This window comes from Alosa alosa, chromosome 23 (assembly GCF_017589495.1).
Source record: "Alosa alosa isolate M-15738 ecotype Scorff River chromosome 23, AALO_Geno_1.1, whole genome shotgun sequence".
In the NCBI taxonomy this organism is placed as follows: Eukaryota; Metazoa; Chordata; class Actinopteri; order Clupeiformes; family Clupeidae; genus Alosa; species Alosa alosa.
Genome location: NC_063211.1, coordinates 29,338,683 through 29,352,856, shown reverse-complemented (window position 1 = coordinate 29,352,856; position 14,174 = coordinate 29,338,683). Strand labels below are relative to the sequence as shown.

At 38.4% G+C, this 14,174-nt stretch overlaps 1 protein-coding gene across 1 annotated transcript in view; it reads left to right on the top strand.

Annotated features, from left to right (window-relative positions):
• Window positions 1–13,797, top strand: part of pspc1 (paraspeckle component 1) — a 38,636-nt gene extending 24,839 nt beyond the window's left edge. Inside the window, 3 exon segments of the mRNA XM_048234705.1 lie at window positions 4,242–4,299; window positions 9,907–10,037; window positions 13,130–13,797. Coding sequence (XP_048090662.1) covers window positions 4,242–4,299; window positions 9,907–10,037; window positions 13,130–13,339 — 399 coding nt within the window. The 3' untranslated portion in view covers window positions 13,340–13,797.
• The last annotated feature ends 377 nt before the right edge of the window (window positions 13,798–14,174 follow it).

Here is a 14,174-nt window from a genome sequence, read left to right as displayed (position 1 = left end):
TTGTCAAAGTCCTTAGAATTTGGTGATGCCAAAATAATGGCAAATGTATTATGCCAAATATGCATTTTCCAAAAGGTTTAGAATTTAAATCAATAATCATATTGAAAATTGCTATATGAACAACTATATGGAGTTTCAGGGTGGAATTCATGGTCGACTATGTGCTCTATGTGCATTTGTTTCCCAAATTGAAGGATTTGAAAGTGGACAAGTTGGTATCTTATCTGGTTCCAAATCACTCTACTTGTCAATCAATGTGTTTTTAAAGTTACATGGGTATGTACCACAGATTCTATGCTGAGGATGTTGGCTAAAAACAGTGGTGAACCTTACAAAAGCAGAGATGTGAAGTAACTCAGTAGAAATACTTAAGTACAGTACTTAACTATGAATAGGGAGTATCTGTATTTTACTTGCATTTTTATTTTTCTTCCTACTTTTACTTCACTACATTTTTAAAGTTAAATGTACTTTTACTCTACTACATTCTACTTCATTAGCAGCATTAAGTAGAAAGTAGGCTAAAATAATGTGCAAATACAAAGCACTTTGGTTTAGGCTTTAGGCAAGGTGTGTTTATGGAGTGATGTAGCTGCCTTTCTTAACATGTTGGATAAACTACATTATAGGCTTATAAAGGAAACAGCAGTGAAAAATGAATGGCAGCCATACCTTTGTTCAGGCTTTGAAGACATTGTGTATGAAGTGTAGGCACCAAGTTTTAAGGTGTTGCATGAACTTAATGAGCCTACCAAAGTTCTGACTGCTTTTTTATCATTAAAAGCATGATTCTGGGAGGGGGTTGTCACCCTACCCGGACTCGAAAGCTTCTACTTTCAGTGCTTAAGAATGTTTTATAATGGTTGTTTTATGTATAACGACCTAGGGTCTCTTTACGGCAGTTAACAACTTCAAACTTTTGATTGAGAGCAAAATTACGTTCATTGGTGGCGTTTTAAGCAAGACCCTTTATTTGCATTATTACTGAATGGGCTTACAGTGATGCTAACCAGGTAGGGTGCCATGTCGCTATTTTATACCCCTAACACACACACCTTGGGTCTGTTCGAAACAGGGGAAAAACTGTTGCCTTTTAAGATATCTAAATGGGGAGCAAGGCAGCAAGTGCGGTTCAAAACCAAAAAAACTCATTTTGCTGCCTTCTAAGATATCTTAGATTTCCTGTAACGGTCATTTTTGGAGGCAGCATCAATGCATACTTTGGTGAAATGTAATTTGTGTGACATTATTTTGCTTAGGTTTGAGATGAGAAATAAACAATTTACTATTTGATTATACCATTATTGTAACCATTAATAGTATCTGGTCTGATATATCTGCCGCCCGTAAAACTAATTTAAACCGTAGCTTACGTAAGCTAATTTAGTTTAACGTTCGGCTTTTGCTAACGTGATGCCATAGTGTTAAAAGATTTAATCCAGTCATGTCTAGTGAGACAGCTCTCTATGTAAGGAGGGAGGCAGCAGGTAGCTGTCTTCCGTTTTGAATAGACCCAATAGAACCCCACACACACACACACACACACACACACAGGTACAACCCCCATCGCAACCCATTTTGTGATTTTTGCGATACCCATTGCAATACCCATTTTAAATGCTAGTGGTCATTTGTACATGAAGTACCTTTAAGTGTTGTGTTTATTGGGGATATGTGTTTAGACTAATAAACAAAAGTTCATTTGCTTTTGGATGGTAGCTGTAAAACGTCTTTAGCACTCAACCTTTGGGTCTACTCAACTATTGGGTCTGCTCATTTCAATAAGGGATTTTATAGAACTGTCTGCAAAGCAAAACATTAATTAATTATTCACATCAGATTTCATTCATTCATTTAATTCAGTCATTTAATGAAGAATCACTATTCTCACTTTACAGATTATGACCAGGGGCGGACTGGCCATCTGGCATACTGGCATTTTCCCAGTGGGCAGGCCGATAGAATAGTATATATATATATATATATTTATATTTATATATATATATATATATATATATATATATATATATATATATATATATATATATTATTATTATTATTTTATTATTATTATTATTATTTATTTATTTATTTATTTATTTATTTATTTTCGCCAACGATCGGCTCAAAGGAAGGACAATCAGTGGCCCATTGGTTACATTTCCATATTGAAACTGGACTGATCCAATCATAATCATGTATATATACAGTCTATGGATCCAATAACAGCTCACGTCAGGCCCCACCCCTCCCATTTTGGCTCAGAGCCAGGATTCTGTGAGCGCATCAAAAGTTAATCGAAGTAGCCTACACGAAATTGCGACGGGTGCCGGTAGGGACAATTGTGCAAAAATAACACCAATGTAGAAGCTTCAAAAATACAATAGTGCAAGTAGGCTAGCATATGTCAGCAACATGTTGAAGTTTGCTGAGTTTGAACGAGGATGTAGCAAGCATACAGAGCAGAGGGACAGTGAGCAGGTGGTGGAGTGTAGAGCCAAGTTGAGGCTACATGATCAGAACTCAGTGGTGGAATAGGTAGGCTATGTGTGACATGCCATGCTGACGATGATTATGATGACTTATTAATTGCGATAATGTAATGATATGGGAATGATAACATAGTAAGGCCGTGCTGTGATTATAATAACAAATAGTGCAATTTAAATTTTCTAAATGAATGATTTGCAAACCCAGACAGCAAAAGAGTGTCATCGAAGTTAATTGTTATATTCATGCACAAGCCAACTAAGCTATATACTGTATAACTTATATGATGGGAAGACATTAAAGATAATTAGTTCATGTAGCTGTACTGTTCCAGCAAATGTACCAGCAATGTAGGTAGGTAGTATAGCCTACAGGAATAAAATATTTCCAGCAACAGCCCTGTTTATTTCGTCGTGTTTCAGTTGTCCTACAGTGATAACTGGTATAAATTACATTAATGTCTACGACAATCTAGGTAATTTAGCTCTTTACTCATAGGCTTCACTATTTTTTTGGTGCTGCCGTCAATTGAGTATTGTATAGTTTAAATGTAGCCTATTGAACAATTTAAAATGATACTTTGAATTCAAGCAGAAACTCTTCTTTAATAATTGCTTGTGTAGCAATCAGTCAGAGTGATGATGCCTGCCTGGAGCACTAAAAGTGATGTATGATGGTTGAAAATATAGGCATATTTAAGGGTAATGCAAAGATTTTGTATTTAATTAGGTGTGCCCGACCGATTTGAGGGCCGCTTGGGCCAAATATGCCAGGGCCTATTTTTGGTCCCAGTCCGCCCCTTGATTATGACCTTTTATCATGACCAATCAGTCTTTTTGTTGGGAAAAAAAAGTTTAGCTTGGTGGACAGTGTTTGTTTTAGTATTTAAAATTGCATAAGGTATTCATTTGTCATGCAGTGACAAAAATGACACAAAACATCACAAAAAAAAATCACAGAAACTGAAATGGGTTGTGTTTATATAACAGGATGCATCATGAAGTTGACAGTTGAATTCCACTTTGGGATAGGTTTTGCTACAACACTTGAATGCACTACTGTAGCTATAAGCACGGATCTCACAATCTGCATTTATATTGACATTGCTAATAGTAGCCCAAAATAAGCAATGCTACGTAGCTTGCAAATGTGGGTAATTCTTCACATATGTCACATGATTGATTATAACACAAGCCAGATATGCTCTGACATACCATTCTGTGAAACCACCAGAATATCGTCATACTGCCCAGCCACTACTGTTTTTTTTTTATTTATTTTTTATTACTATTATTATTGTTATTATTATTTGGGTAGTTTGTTTGTGTGTGTTTATGAATGTGTGACACATTGAACAGACTTTGCATATCAATGTGTTCACTGCAGGAACAGAATGGTCAATTTGGAGTGGGATGTGAATCCAGCCTGCATTAGGGGCCTTGTTGTGGCTCTGTCATGTCGATTGACATGTTGGACTTGAATTGTGTAATTGCCTCTGATGACGGCAAACATTTTTCTCCCCATTTGTTTAATATGTAATAGAATATTCCAGTTCTTATTAATTGGGCAAATATTGAAAAGTCATGTTGACTATATATTTTAGGCCCAAGATTTTCATTGGGACAGGAAATTAGTCCAAAAAAGTAGTCCAATATCCCAAGATACAATTGCACTTGAAGGTTTATATGACCCGTACCACTTAAATTGTATCCACAATTCTTACCGTTTGAACACCTTTTCTTCACTTCCAGAGGGAACAAGAAATGAGAATGAATGAAATGGGCCCTCGAGGAGGAATTAATATGGGAGGTAGGGTCATAAAGATGTCATGGCATTAAGGTGAGGCTGATTGAGGCACACTGTTTTTTTGTTGAGATGATTCACTATGCACTTGGGACTGCACACCACCTGAGAGGAAATGTGTAATCAAAATGCATGGATATTATGGTTTAACTTGAGGTAGTCCATCAGACAACTGTATGTCTGTGCAAATGTTTAAAACCTTGTCTGTGTGTGTGTGTGCATGACTATGTGAATGTGACTCAGAGATTAGGCTCTTTATTTGATCTTGGTCTGTAACAGTGACACATCCTTCTGTGGGTTTGTCTACATCTTTCAGAAATAACTTATTGTGTGCTCATTGTCTTACTATCTTGCTAATGTGGCTAATACTGAAGCAGAACACAAAATATCCTTTTGTCACACAAACACCACACCTCAAAAACACCTCAAGGGATGCACATGCTGTAGACCAGTGGTCACCAAACTTTTTCTTCCGAGGGCCAGCTCACTATGCCTGGCTCTAAGAGAGGGCCAGAGACTCGGAGTATATCAGTAACCATAAATAGCTTAGTGCTGTGAACAACAACAGTCTACCTTAGTTGAATATTCCATTACATAGACAGACAGACAGACAGACAGAGGCTACTGCAATTTAATACCATTGTTAGCTGTGTTTATATTGCCATCATTCCATGCAAAATGTATGCTTAATGCTCAAATGAAATAATACTAATAAAAAAACTTTAGCATTCCCAAAAGTATATTTTATCTAAAATGTGTGAACTCTGAACTCTGTGTCTTTGCATACACAGCTCAAGTTGTGAACAAGTGCTGGCAAAAACATCTGGAATGACCACCATTCTAACTTTCACTCACCTGATGAGAACTTTGTGAATTGTGAATTTGGATGAACATTTGAACGAGTGAATAAAAAAAAAAGAAATAATTATCCCAGGAAGTCCCAGAAATATGACCTGAATAGAAGTTAGTTATTAACAATTAATTGATAAACTTTTAGAATACTTTGAGCACTGATGCAGTCAGTATAGGCCTCTTACATTGTTTGCAGGTAGGCCTACATTTCACTCCGTTTTCGATGGTAAACGCGAAACAGCGCCAAAACAACCACCAGTGGACAAAAACACGTGTACTGTTAAGACTCTCCATAGAGAATGAATAGGGGAAATTACGGAGGTTATAATTTGATGTCATACTCCCGTGCGGGCCAGATGCTATATACCACAGACATGTTTTGGGGGCCACCCAAAATGAGGTGGCGGGCCGTATCCGGCCTGTGGGCCGTAGTTTGGGGATCACTGCTGTAGACAATACAGGCATAGGGGGTTTGGAAGCATTCATTATTTTGTTTTGTGCTGTAAATACAGTAGCATATTACCTTGAAGTATCGATTTCATCACCCCGATTTCTCATTACAGTATTAATGTTGTGTTTTTGTTGCTAAGTCATGCATTTTTTGTTTGTTTGGTTATTGTACAAACTTTTTAACTTAATTGAAAGGCTCATATATGACTTTTGGTTAATATGCTGCTTCCATCATTCATAATTGTTGACTTCAGTACAACTCCATTGGCTGAAATAAGAATTCCTACAACTCTTTTGCCATAGATTAATAATTACTCAAATAAGCATTGCATTTCCTGTGTTGTGAAAAGCTGTTAGATGTGTTGCCCTTCTTAATGCATTTTTTGCCTTTGTCCCCAATTACTGTTCTGCAGTTGCCTAATTGCTCTTGTTGGTTTTGTGAATTAATGCAAAATCATAAACATTGATTAATGTCTCAGCCAGTAGGCTATAGGGTTGGGTACCTATCCCATTAGAACCAATATTGGTATTGGTGTCAGTATTCAACGGTACTTTTTTCGGTACCTTACCCTAACTGAATCCATAACACCTCAGGGTTTCCCGCAGCACTTTGCAGCTAAGGTGGTCACCTGAACAACACATGCCTGCTGCCTTTAGGGGCAGCCATGGCCTACTGGTTAGCACTTAGGACTTGTTGCCGGTTCGAACCCTGACCAGTAGGCATGGCTGAACTGCCCTTGAGCAAGGCACCTAACCCCTCACTGCTCCCTGAGCGCTGCTGTTGTAGCAGGCAGCTCACTGCGCCGGGATTAGTGTGTGCTTCACCTCACTGTGTGCTGTGTGTTTCACTAATTTGGGGATTGGGATAAATGCAGAGACCTCACGGGATCAGAAGAGTATATATACTTATACTTATACTTTACATTGTCAAAAAAAAAAATGTATATGAGCGATATCCGCCGTGTTACTCTGTACTGTGTACTGCAGAACACATTTAAAAAAAATTATAATAAAAAACGTGCCATGAATTGGAAGAATGGCACGTTTAAATGGCTGATTAATCCTCAATTTATGTCTGGGTTCTTTTATTTAGGCAGTGCAAAGCACAGGCCTTTATCTGGGGCAGGTATTTATTTCTTACATGCGTTTTATTGTGAGACATGCGTTTTGTTTGGAGCGGCATACCGGTAGGTTATCAAAAGCAGGGGGGTGGTTCACATTTAAGTTTTATGGAGTTGAAAGAGTGTCGGGATTTCCTCCCGCTGTTTATTGCGAGACAGGCAGTCGCTTTCATTCATTCATTGAACGTGCGCTGTGCTGTAGTGGAAACCTTATTCCGTAGCCAAGTAGGCCCACGGTAGCCTAAATTAATGATTTTTTTAAAATTAAATTTGTAGGCTTCAATGCCTCGCGGCAACAATTGTGTTTAAATGTAGTAGCCTACTGCTTCAGCCTCTGGCAAGCTTAAACGTCCCACATACTCGATGCACCCGACCAGTAGCGCGACAATGTGACGTCACAGAAACGCCGTAACCATTTATACTCGCGCGTGGTGGTCGCGACACTAGTTGCAATAACGACTAACGCTAACTACGTTACACAGCTGAAGAAGCTGCAGTAAGAAACACTAGTAGCTACCTAGCTAGCCTCTGTGATGGTACTTCAAACTACCATCATCATTATCATCTAGTTTTCAAGGTGTGTGCATAGATAGATGGATGGATGGATGGATGGATGGATATATAGATAGATACTTTCCCGAGGGAAATTTTAAGAATTTAAACAGTTTAGTTAGCTGGCTAGCTAGCTAGCAGCTGGCTGAGTTTGTGTAATTTCCTGAAGTGAAAAGAGATTTTGTTTAGGCCTTAATAGATATCCTTTGTTTGAAAATAAATCGTTTCTATTTGTTCCTCTTAATTCCATGTGTTGCAACTCTCACTGGTAACTTTGTTAACTTATCCAGCAAACTATTAAAAATTCACGACTGTAACAAAACACTGCAACTTGCCCTCGAACTAGTCCCTCTTCCTGTTTCCGCCTTGTCGCGCTTGTCTGAAAAAAAATGAGTGGTGTGCTACCTCGCGCTACCTGCCTTCAATCCTGGCGCGCCAGCAAGATCTACGTCATTTTGACGTCACGTTGTCGCGCTACCAGTCTGGTGCGTTGATTAAGTAGAAGGCATTCGAAGGGGGCGGCAAGCGACTGGTATATTTAGAGCGACGTGTGGAGACCCATGGTGTAGGACAACGACATTGGCAACAGTATTAAACCAATCAACAATATAAAATATTAAGAAGAGCTCTTTTATTTCATGGAGTTAAATCAAAACAATGTCTTCTATTGCTTGTGGACTGATATCCCTACTGGTAGGCAATTATTACCCCGGCTTGTATTTGGGGGCCAGCCTTTATTTGTCCAAATCGGCCACATCCCCGGCTATTATCCGAGGCCCGGCTATGGGCTAAATAGAATCACGGCAATAATTTGAGGACGGGTATGAATGTCATCGCACTATCTATCATCGTTCACCAAACATTCTAATTCAAAATTGTAAATATTACACAAATGTAGAAAATAATCTAAACTTTATTCACTCTCTCCATGTATAGATCAAAACAGACTTGCGGAACAGGCTGCAGGGCAACAGTCTGACAGTCTGCAGGAAAATAAGCATAAACGGTCCACTTGTAGAGTGCAATTACCATAAGTCCTTGAATTGTTTTTTTGCACATTTTGAAAATGTTTTGCACTTTCTTTTGCAGTGCAAGTGTTGTATAGTTTGTATAGTGTTTGTTAAAATTGCACACATTAATTCAATGTTCTTGTTGCAGTTGTTGTTTTCTTGTTGCAGTTGATGTTGTTTAGCACTTTTTAGCACAAATATTTTTAAATATTTGTATAGTGTTGTATAGTTTGTATGGTCTTTGTTAAAATTGCACATTGCAACTGTTATTTTGAAAAGCTGGTTGTAAATAATTGTTAAATGTAGTACCCCAACATGCATGCAAGTCTATCTAGCACAGAGATATTAATATCAGTGAATTACACTCGCCTCCCGTTTGTCACCCAACAAAGCTAGCTATACATTTTTATACATGTGTCTCCATGTCATACTGGAGTCTTTCGATGGATTCCAAATGAAATCAGGTCTGTGACTCTCTAAAAGAGCCTCTTCGGCTGTAATTTTTACAGACAGTCTTACAGCTACCATTGAAGTTCTAGTCAACTCTGGTCTGAGTTTGACGGGCATAGCAACAATAACTATGGGAGCGTGGCTTTTGCTAACGGTCAATTTATACATTGAGAATGTTTTTTAACACAATACAAACCCCTCTCCATTCCTAAAGTATAAACATATGAACAGTGGATGGTAAAACATTTTTTAAACAGACTCAATCAAACTCAAACATCTCAAACAAATAATTAGTCCATTAGGGTTATGTGGTGATAAGGCCATGTTTATTCACTTTTGTAGCTTATGTGTTTTATGCAATTTAACAGTAGGTTATTATCCCCTCCTTCTCAGTTTTATTGTTTAAGTTACTTAGTTTCAGTATGTCTCTAACAGGCGTGCGTAGTAGGCTAGTGAGTTTGGTCGTTCAGTTATTCTTTGACAAATAAAACATTCCATGCCAACATGAATTTGAACGTAGCTCGTTTTGATGTAGAGCATTGTCTCACTTTGAAACACTATGCTTAGCCCAGGTTATCTGTATGTGTAGGCTAACCAGCAAACTGTAGCCTACAAAATGAACGGATTCCGTCTTCAGTTCAACTTGTATTTAATAATCGAATTGTAGCATTACATTCTGGGTATGCAAAGACGTGTGTCTCACACAGTCGATGCGTGAGACTTGAGAGCCATTAGTACCGTAGACTTTGATGCTGGCTGCAGTTGTTCTGCTAATTTATGCAGCTGTGGATACATATGAACTCCCGGGCTATCGATCAGTTTTTTTCTCATGACATTTTTGCATAGGCTTGAAATCTATTCTTGCCAGAAAATGTTATGTGATTGTTCTCTCTTCTATATCTACCTGTACATGTCTGTCCCTTCTATATTTTAGTCATCAACATGCCAAAAAGGTGCTGTGCAGTCTCAAATATAACAAAAAATTAAAATTGGATGATATTCAGTGGATTTTTGTCCCAAACCATCTTCACTAAGTCTATTGTTAACTATGCTGTGATGCCTCACTCAGCCTATCCAATCATTGAACACACTCTCGCAATGCATTTTCTCACCTGATTTATTACTCTTGAATTGGTGGCCAAGTCAAGTCAAAATCCGCCATGCATTATCTTGCGTAGATGCTTATAACTCTGGTGCAGCTGCGGGTGGTAACCAGGCGCCCTCTCAAATGCTGGGTATGGGGATGCCGGGCCGGGGTGGAGCCATGGGGCCTGAGGGAACACCACTGATGCCTGATAATGGAGTGATGGTAAAGTATTTGAGTACAAGTTTGATCTCAAACCAAGTCTTCTATGCAATTTGTAATGTGTGTGTGTGTGTTTGTGTGTACCATGTGCCCTACCGATTTTACCATTTTTAGAGTAAGATACAGTTAAATCTGTCAGTCTAGTAGATTATAGTTAAATTGACATATTAACCCTGTGGAAATGAACACATCTTAACTTAACTCGTAAACTGTATTAGCTCTTAAAGACATCCTTTACCTTCATATAGCAGCTTCAAGCTAACGTCACTTGTGCGATTGATGGGTTTGTAGTCGTTGTAATTACGAACTTTCACAATGCTGTAATTCAGTAGTTACAAGTCAAACCGCAACTTCCTTTACATGAAAATTTGTCCCATTGTGGTCAACTGCAAAGGGCGGGACATAGGCAATCTATTGGATAGTTTCAGAAAACGTAAGCAAGAAAAAGCCAAAGAAATAATTTGCTTGGTAAGCAGATAATAAAACATTGTAAGCAGCATTTGGTCTGACATCTTTGTTGCCATTTTGCAGTTGAATGAGTGAGCAGCCACACAGAATTATGAGGATACATAAATGCTGCCTTCAAATATGACTGTTATGGGGGTAGTTATGGGGGTAGTTTGAATGTATCTTGGCAGACAGGAAAGGATCAGTTTAGAACGGAGACTGATGGAGACTGTTATTGTTGGTGTTGTAGTGGGGGAGGGGCATGAGAGTTGAAACATTAAAAATTTTGGCCATCCCCTCAATCTGTCAGACTTGCCAACTGCAGCTTTAAAAATGTACGGATTGCATAGCCCCCCCTACGTGTGTGTGTGTGTGTGTGTCAGAGGCGATTGCTTTTAAGACTACAGGGGAAAGCTCAGCTTCCTTTAAAATATCACAGAAAATTTCATCAAATACTACTGTATTACATTAGCCTACTATTCCAACTAGAACATGTTAAAAATGTGTTCAACTTCATGGTTAGTTTGTTCAGCAATAAGGTTTCGCCGGTCATGTATCGTCACTTCCCGCCCAAATTACATTGCTGTGACAACACGATCCATCAAAAACCCCATAGACACTCGGCTTCACTGGACTTTCAGTGGCACTACAGAGTGGGCTGATCTCAGTGCAGAAAAGATGGATGTTTATTTGACAAACGCCCCAAAATTGAAACATAAATATCGAGTTACTGAGTTTGACTTGCTTTTGTTTCAGTTGTCTATTTAAGCTAAGTTGTAGCCAGCCAGCTAGTTATATAACTGTGTAGCCTGGCTACATTATGCTAATGTTTACTTATGCTAATATTTTTTTTAAAAGCCAATTGATGGTGTTAATTGAACTCTAGTAGGCTGCCAAATAGCCTATTTAAACTGCCCACAAAGTGAACTGGTAAAATGTAGCAAAGCCAGCTGCCATGTCTCAGAACTCTATAATGTTTGTTCTAATCTGGCTTTCGGGATAACTTTTGCCCCCAAAGAACAATATGACACCTTAATAATATTAATTTAATAATTGATAATTGGCCATTTTTATCAGAGCTTCCCCTATTCCAAAGAGCAGCAACTGCCACTGGTGTGTTTGTGTGTGTGTGTTTGTGTGTGTGTGTATATACAAGGTCTCTTAATTTTTTCCAAAGCTGTTTATATTTTCAACAAATCCATTAAACATAGGTGTAATTGTGGAATGGAATAAGAACCCCCAAAAAAAAGAAAGAAAAAGATTTAGGGTGTGTCTGTGTGTGCCTGTGCTTCAATATACTACTTTATTTTTTGTCTTTACTCAAAATATTCCAGTATATCTTGCAATGTCTATAGGTTTACAGGAGTTTAACTAACATAAAACTGAATAAATAGCATTTTGCATTGTATACATTGTACAATATTATTTGCATTTGTTACCTCTGTGCATTTTGAGGAGTCATTTGCCAACATCGCAGTATCTTCCTTTAGAACAAGAATAGGCTGTTTCTGGTTTTGGATAATGGGAGATTTACAAACAGCATAATGCTTCAATGCAAAATATTGTTGTATGTATCATACCACAATTATATATCATATACTATTGTGAGGACACATATAACTTAAGTCGACTGGTATTTTGCAGATGCTTTAATTCAAAGCGACATGGGCTTCCACCAGGCTGACTGATTGTCAGGCGGTGACATTAACGCTGCTCATTTTTACTTTTAGCTCCAGCTCATTGAATCAGATTAGACCGTTAGCATCTCTCCTATAAGCTAACGGTCTAATCTGATTCAATGAGCTGGAGCTAAAAGTGTTACTGTCAGACTCAGAAAACGGCTGGATCAACTGGGGAAAGGTAAAACTCAACAGTTTAACTCGAGGGGAGGTGGAAAATGAGTGTATTTCCCCAAATGGTGGAATATCCCTTTAAGTATAATAAGAACATGTATGCTGTCGATAACCATCTAAAGATGTAAACATACATGCTGTCGATAACCATCTAAAGAAATGAAATATTCACAGCCAACAGCTAGCACTATCAGTGATCACCAGCACTGTACTGGTATATTATGACTGTTATGAAAAACTTGTTACCTTGACAATGCATGCACATTTGGGGGTTTATTTTATGCATGATGCATAGCTCTGAAAGAGCCTTGTGTTAAAGTTTGTCAGTCAGCTATTGTGCACATGCAGTCTTGACAAATGACTCCTCTGTTCTTTTTATAGAGCACTGTGGAAAATCTTTTTTTTCTCGGCATCAGTGGTGTGGAAACATGCCAGAAATTTGGTTGAGATTTTACATCACCCAATACCAAATTACCTTTGTGGACCTTCTAGTATGTTTGGCACCACTGTCTTCTATTAAGCCCTTAAAATTGTCAGTGTTATCATTTTGACTCCAGAGAAGCCTCATGTTCTTGTAACTAATTTAATTATCTTTTCCTCCCTTGATTACTTCTGATGGCGACTCTACTGCCTTTGACTATCCTCAACACTTGGGAACATCTTTTTAAACAAATAAACTGGACACACCAACTCTGCAAACATATGATATGACCATTTGGAACTCTCATCTACTCTTGACCTTTACACCAATCATAAAATCAATCAACTGGACCCTGGCTGGCACTATAAATGTAGCGCAATGAGCGGTTCCCCCAGGGTGGTCCTCCTCAGATGGTGTCCCCCATGGGCGGACGGCCAGGGGTGGACTCACCCCAGCAGCAGCAGCAAGCAGTGGTTGGAGGGGCTGGTGCAATAGGTGGGGTTGGGGGACCAGGTGCTTTTGGCCGAGGAAACCCAGTTGGAGGCAACTTTGATGGCCCCAACAACAAACGCCGTAGATTTTAAATTTTATATAATTATTGCCCACAATATTTTTCCGTTTTTTTGTTTTGTTAAATTCTTGTACATACCCAGGTTTTCACTATGGGGTGGGGAATGGGGTCATATTTCTCTGTGTTGTTGTCCTACTGCGGTACATCAAGCTTGGCCCATGTTGTACAATCTTTGTTTGCTTTTTTATGTGCCTAATACTCATCAGGAAGTTTAGCATGAGCCACCCTTGCAACCCTACGTCATTTTGAAGTGCCCTGAAGCACCCAAAGACAACTGTGAATACATTTTACTATTATAAACCCCGCATTGTAATGTTGAGTATTTTTTTTTCTTCCATAGATATCCATATTGTGATGTTTTCTTAATTGGTCGTTAGCTTTATTGTGTTTCTTGCATGCTTTATTACAGTTGAAATGAAATGCATTTTGTTCAGTTCAGTGGTATGTACAATAAACCCATTTTCAAATGTGTGCTTTGTACACTGCTATTTACAAACTCCTTAAACCTTGAAACAACTTATCCATCTTGTTATTTGTCTACTATCATTTCAGAATCGGATGTTGAAATGAAAATCACTTTTTGGTCTTTTTAATGTCTCTGTAGTATGTGAATGAAGAGGTTTTCACTTGATTGAGTTGTTTCTACTACATCAACAAACCATTACTGTAAGACAGATACTTTTAGATCTAAAACCAATCCCTTGGCAATTGGAAGGTAGTCATAATACTTACCGAAAACAGGACTGGCTAGTAAATGTTAAAATGTCTTGATGCATCAGATTGGACAAAACTAAACTTGTAATTGACCTGTCGCTAAGCCCCGCCCCCATTGTTATAGTGTGAAACTC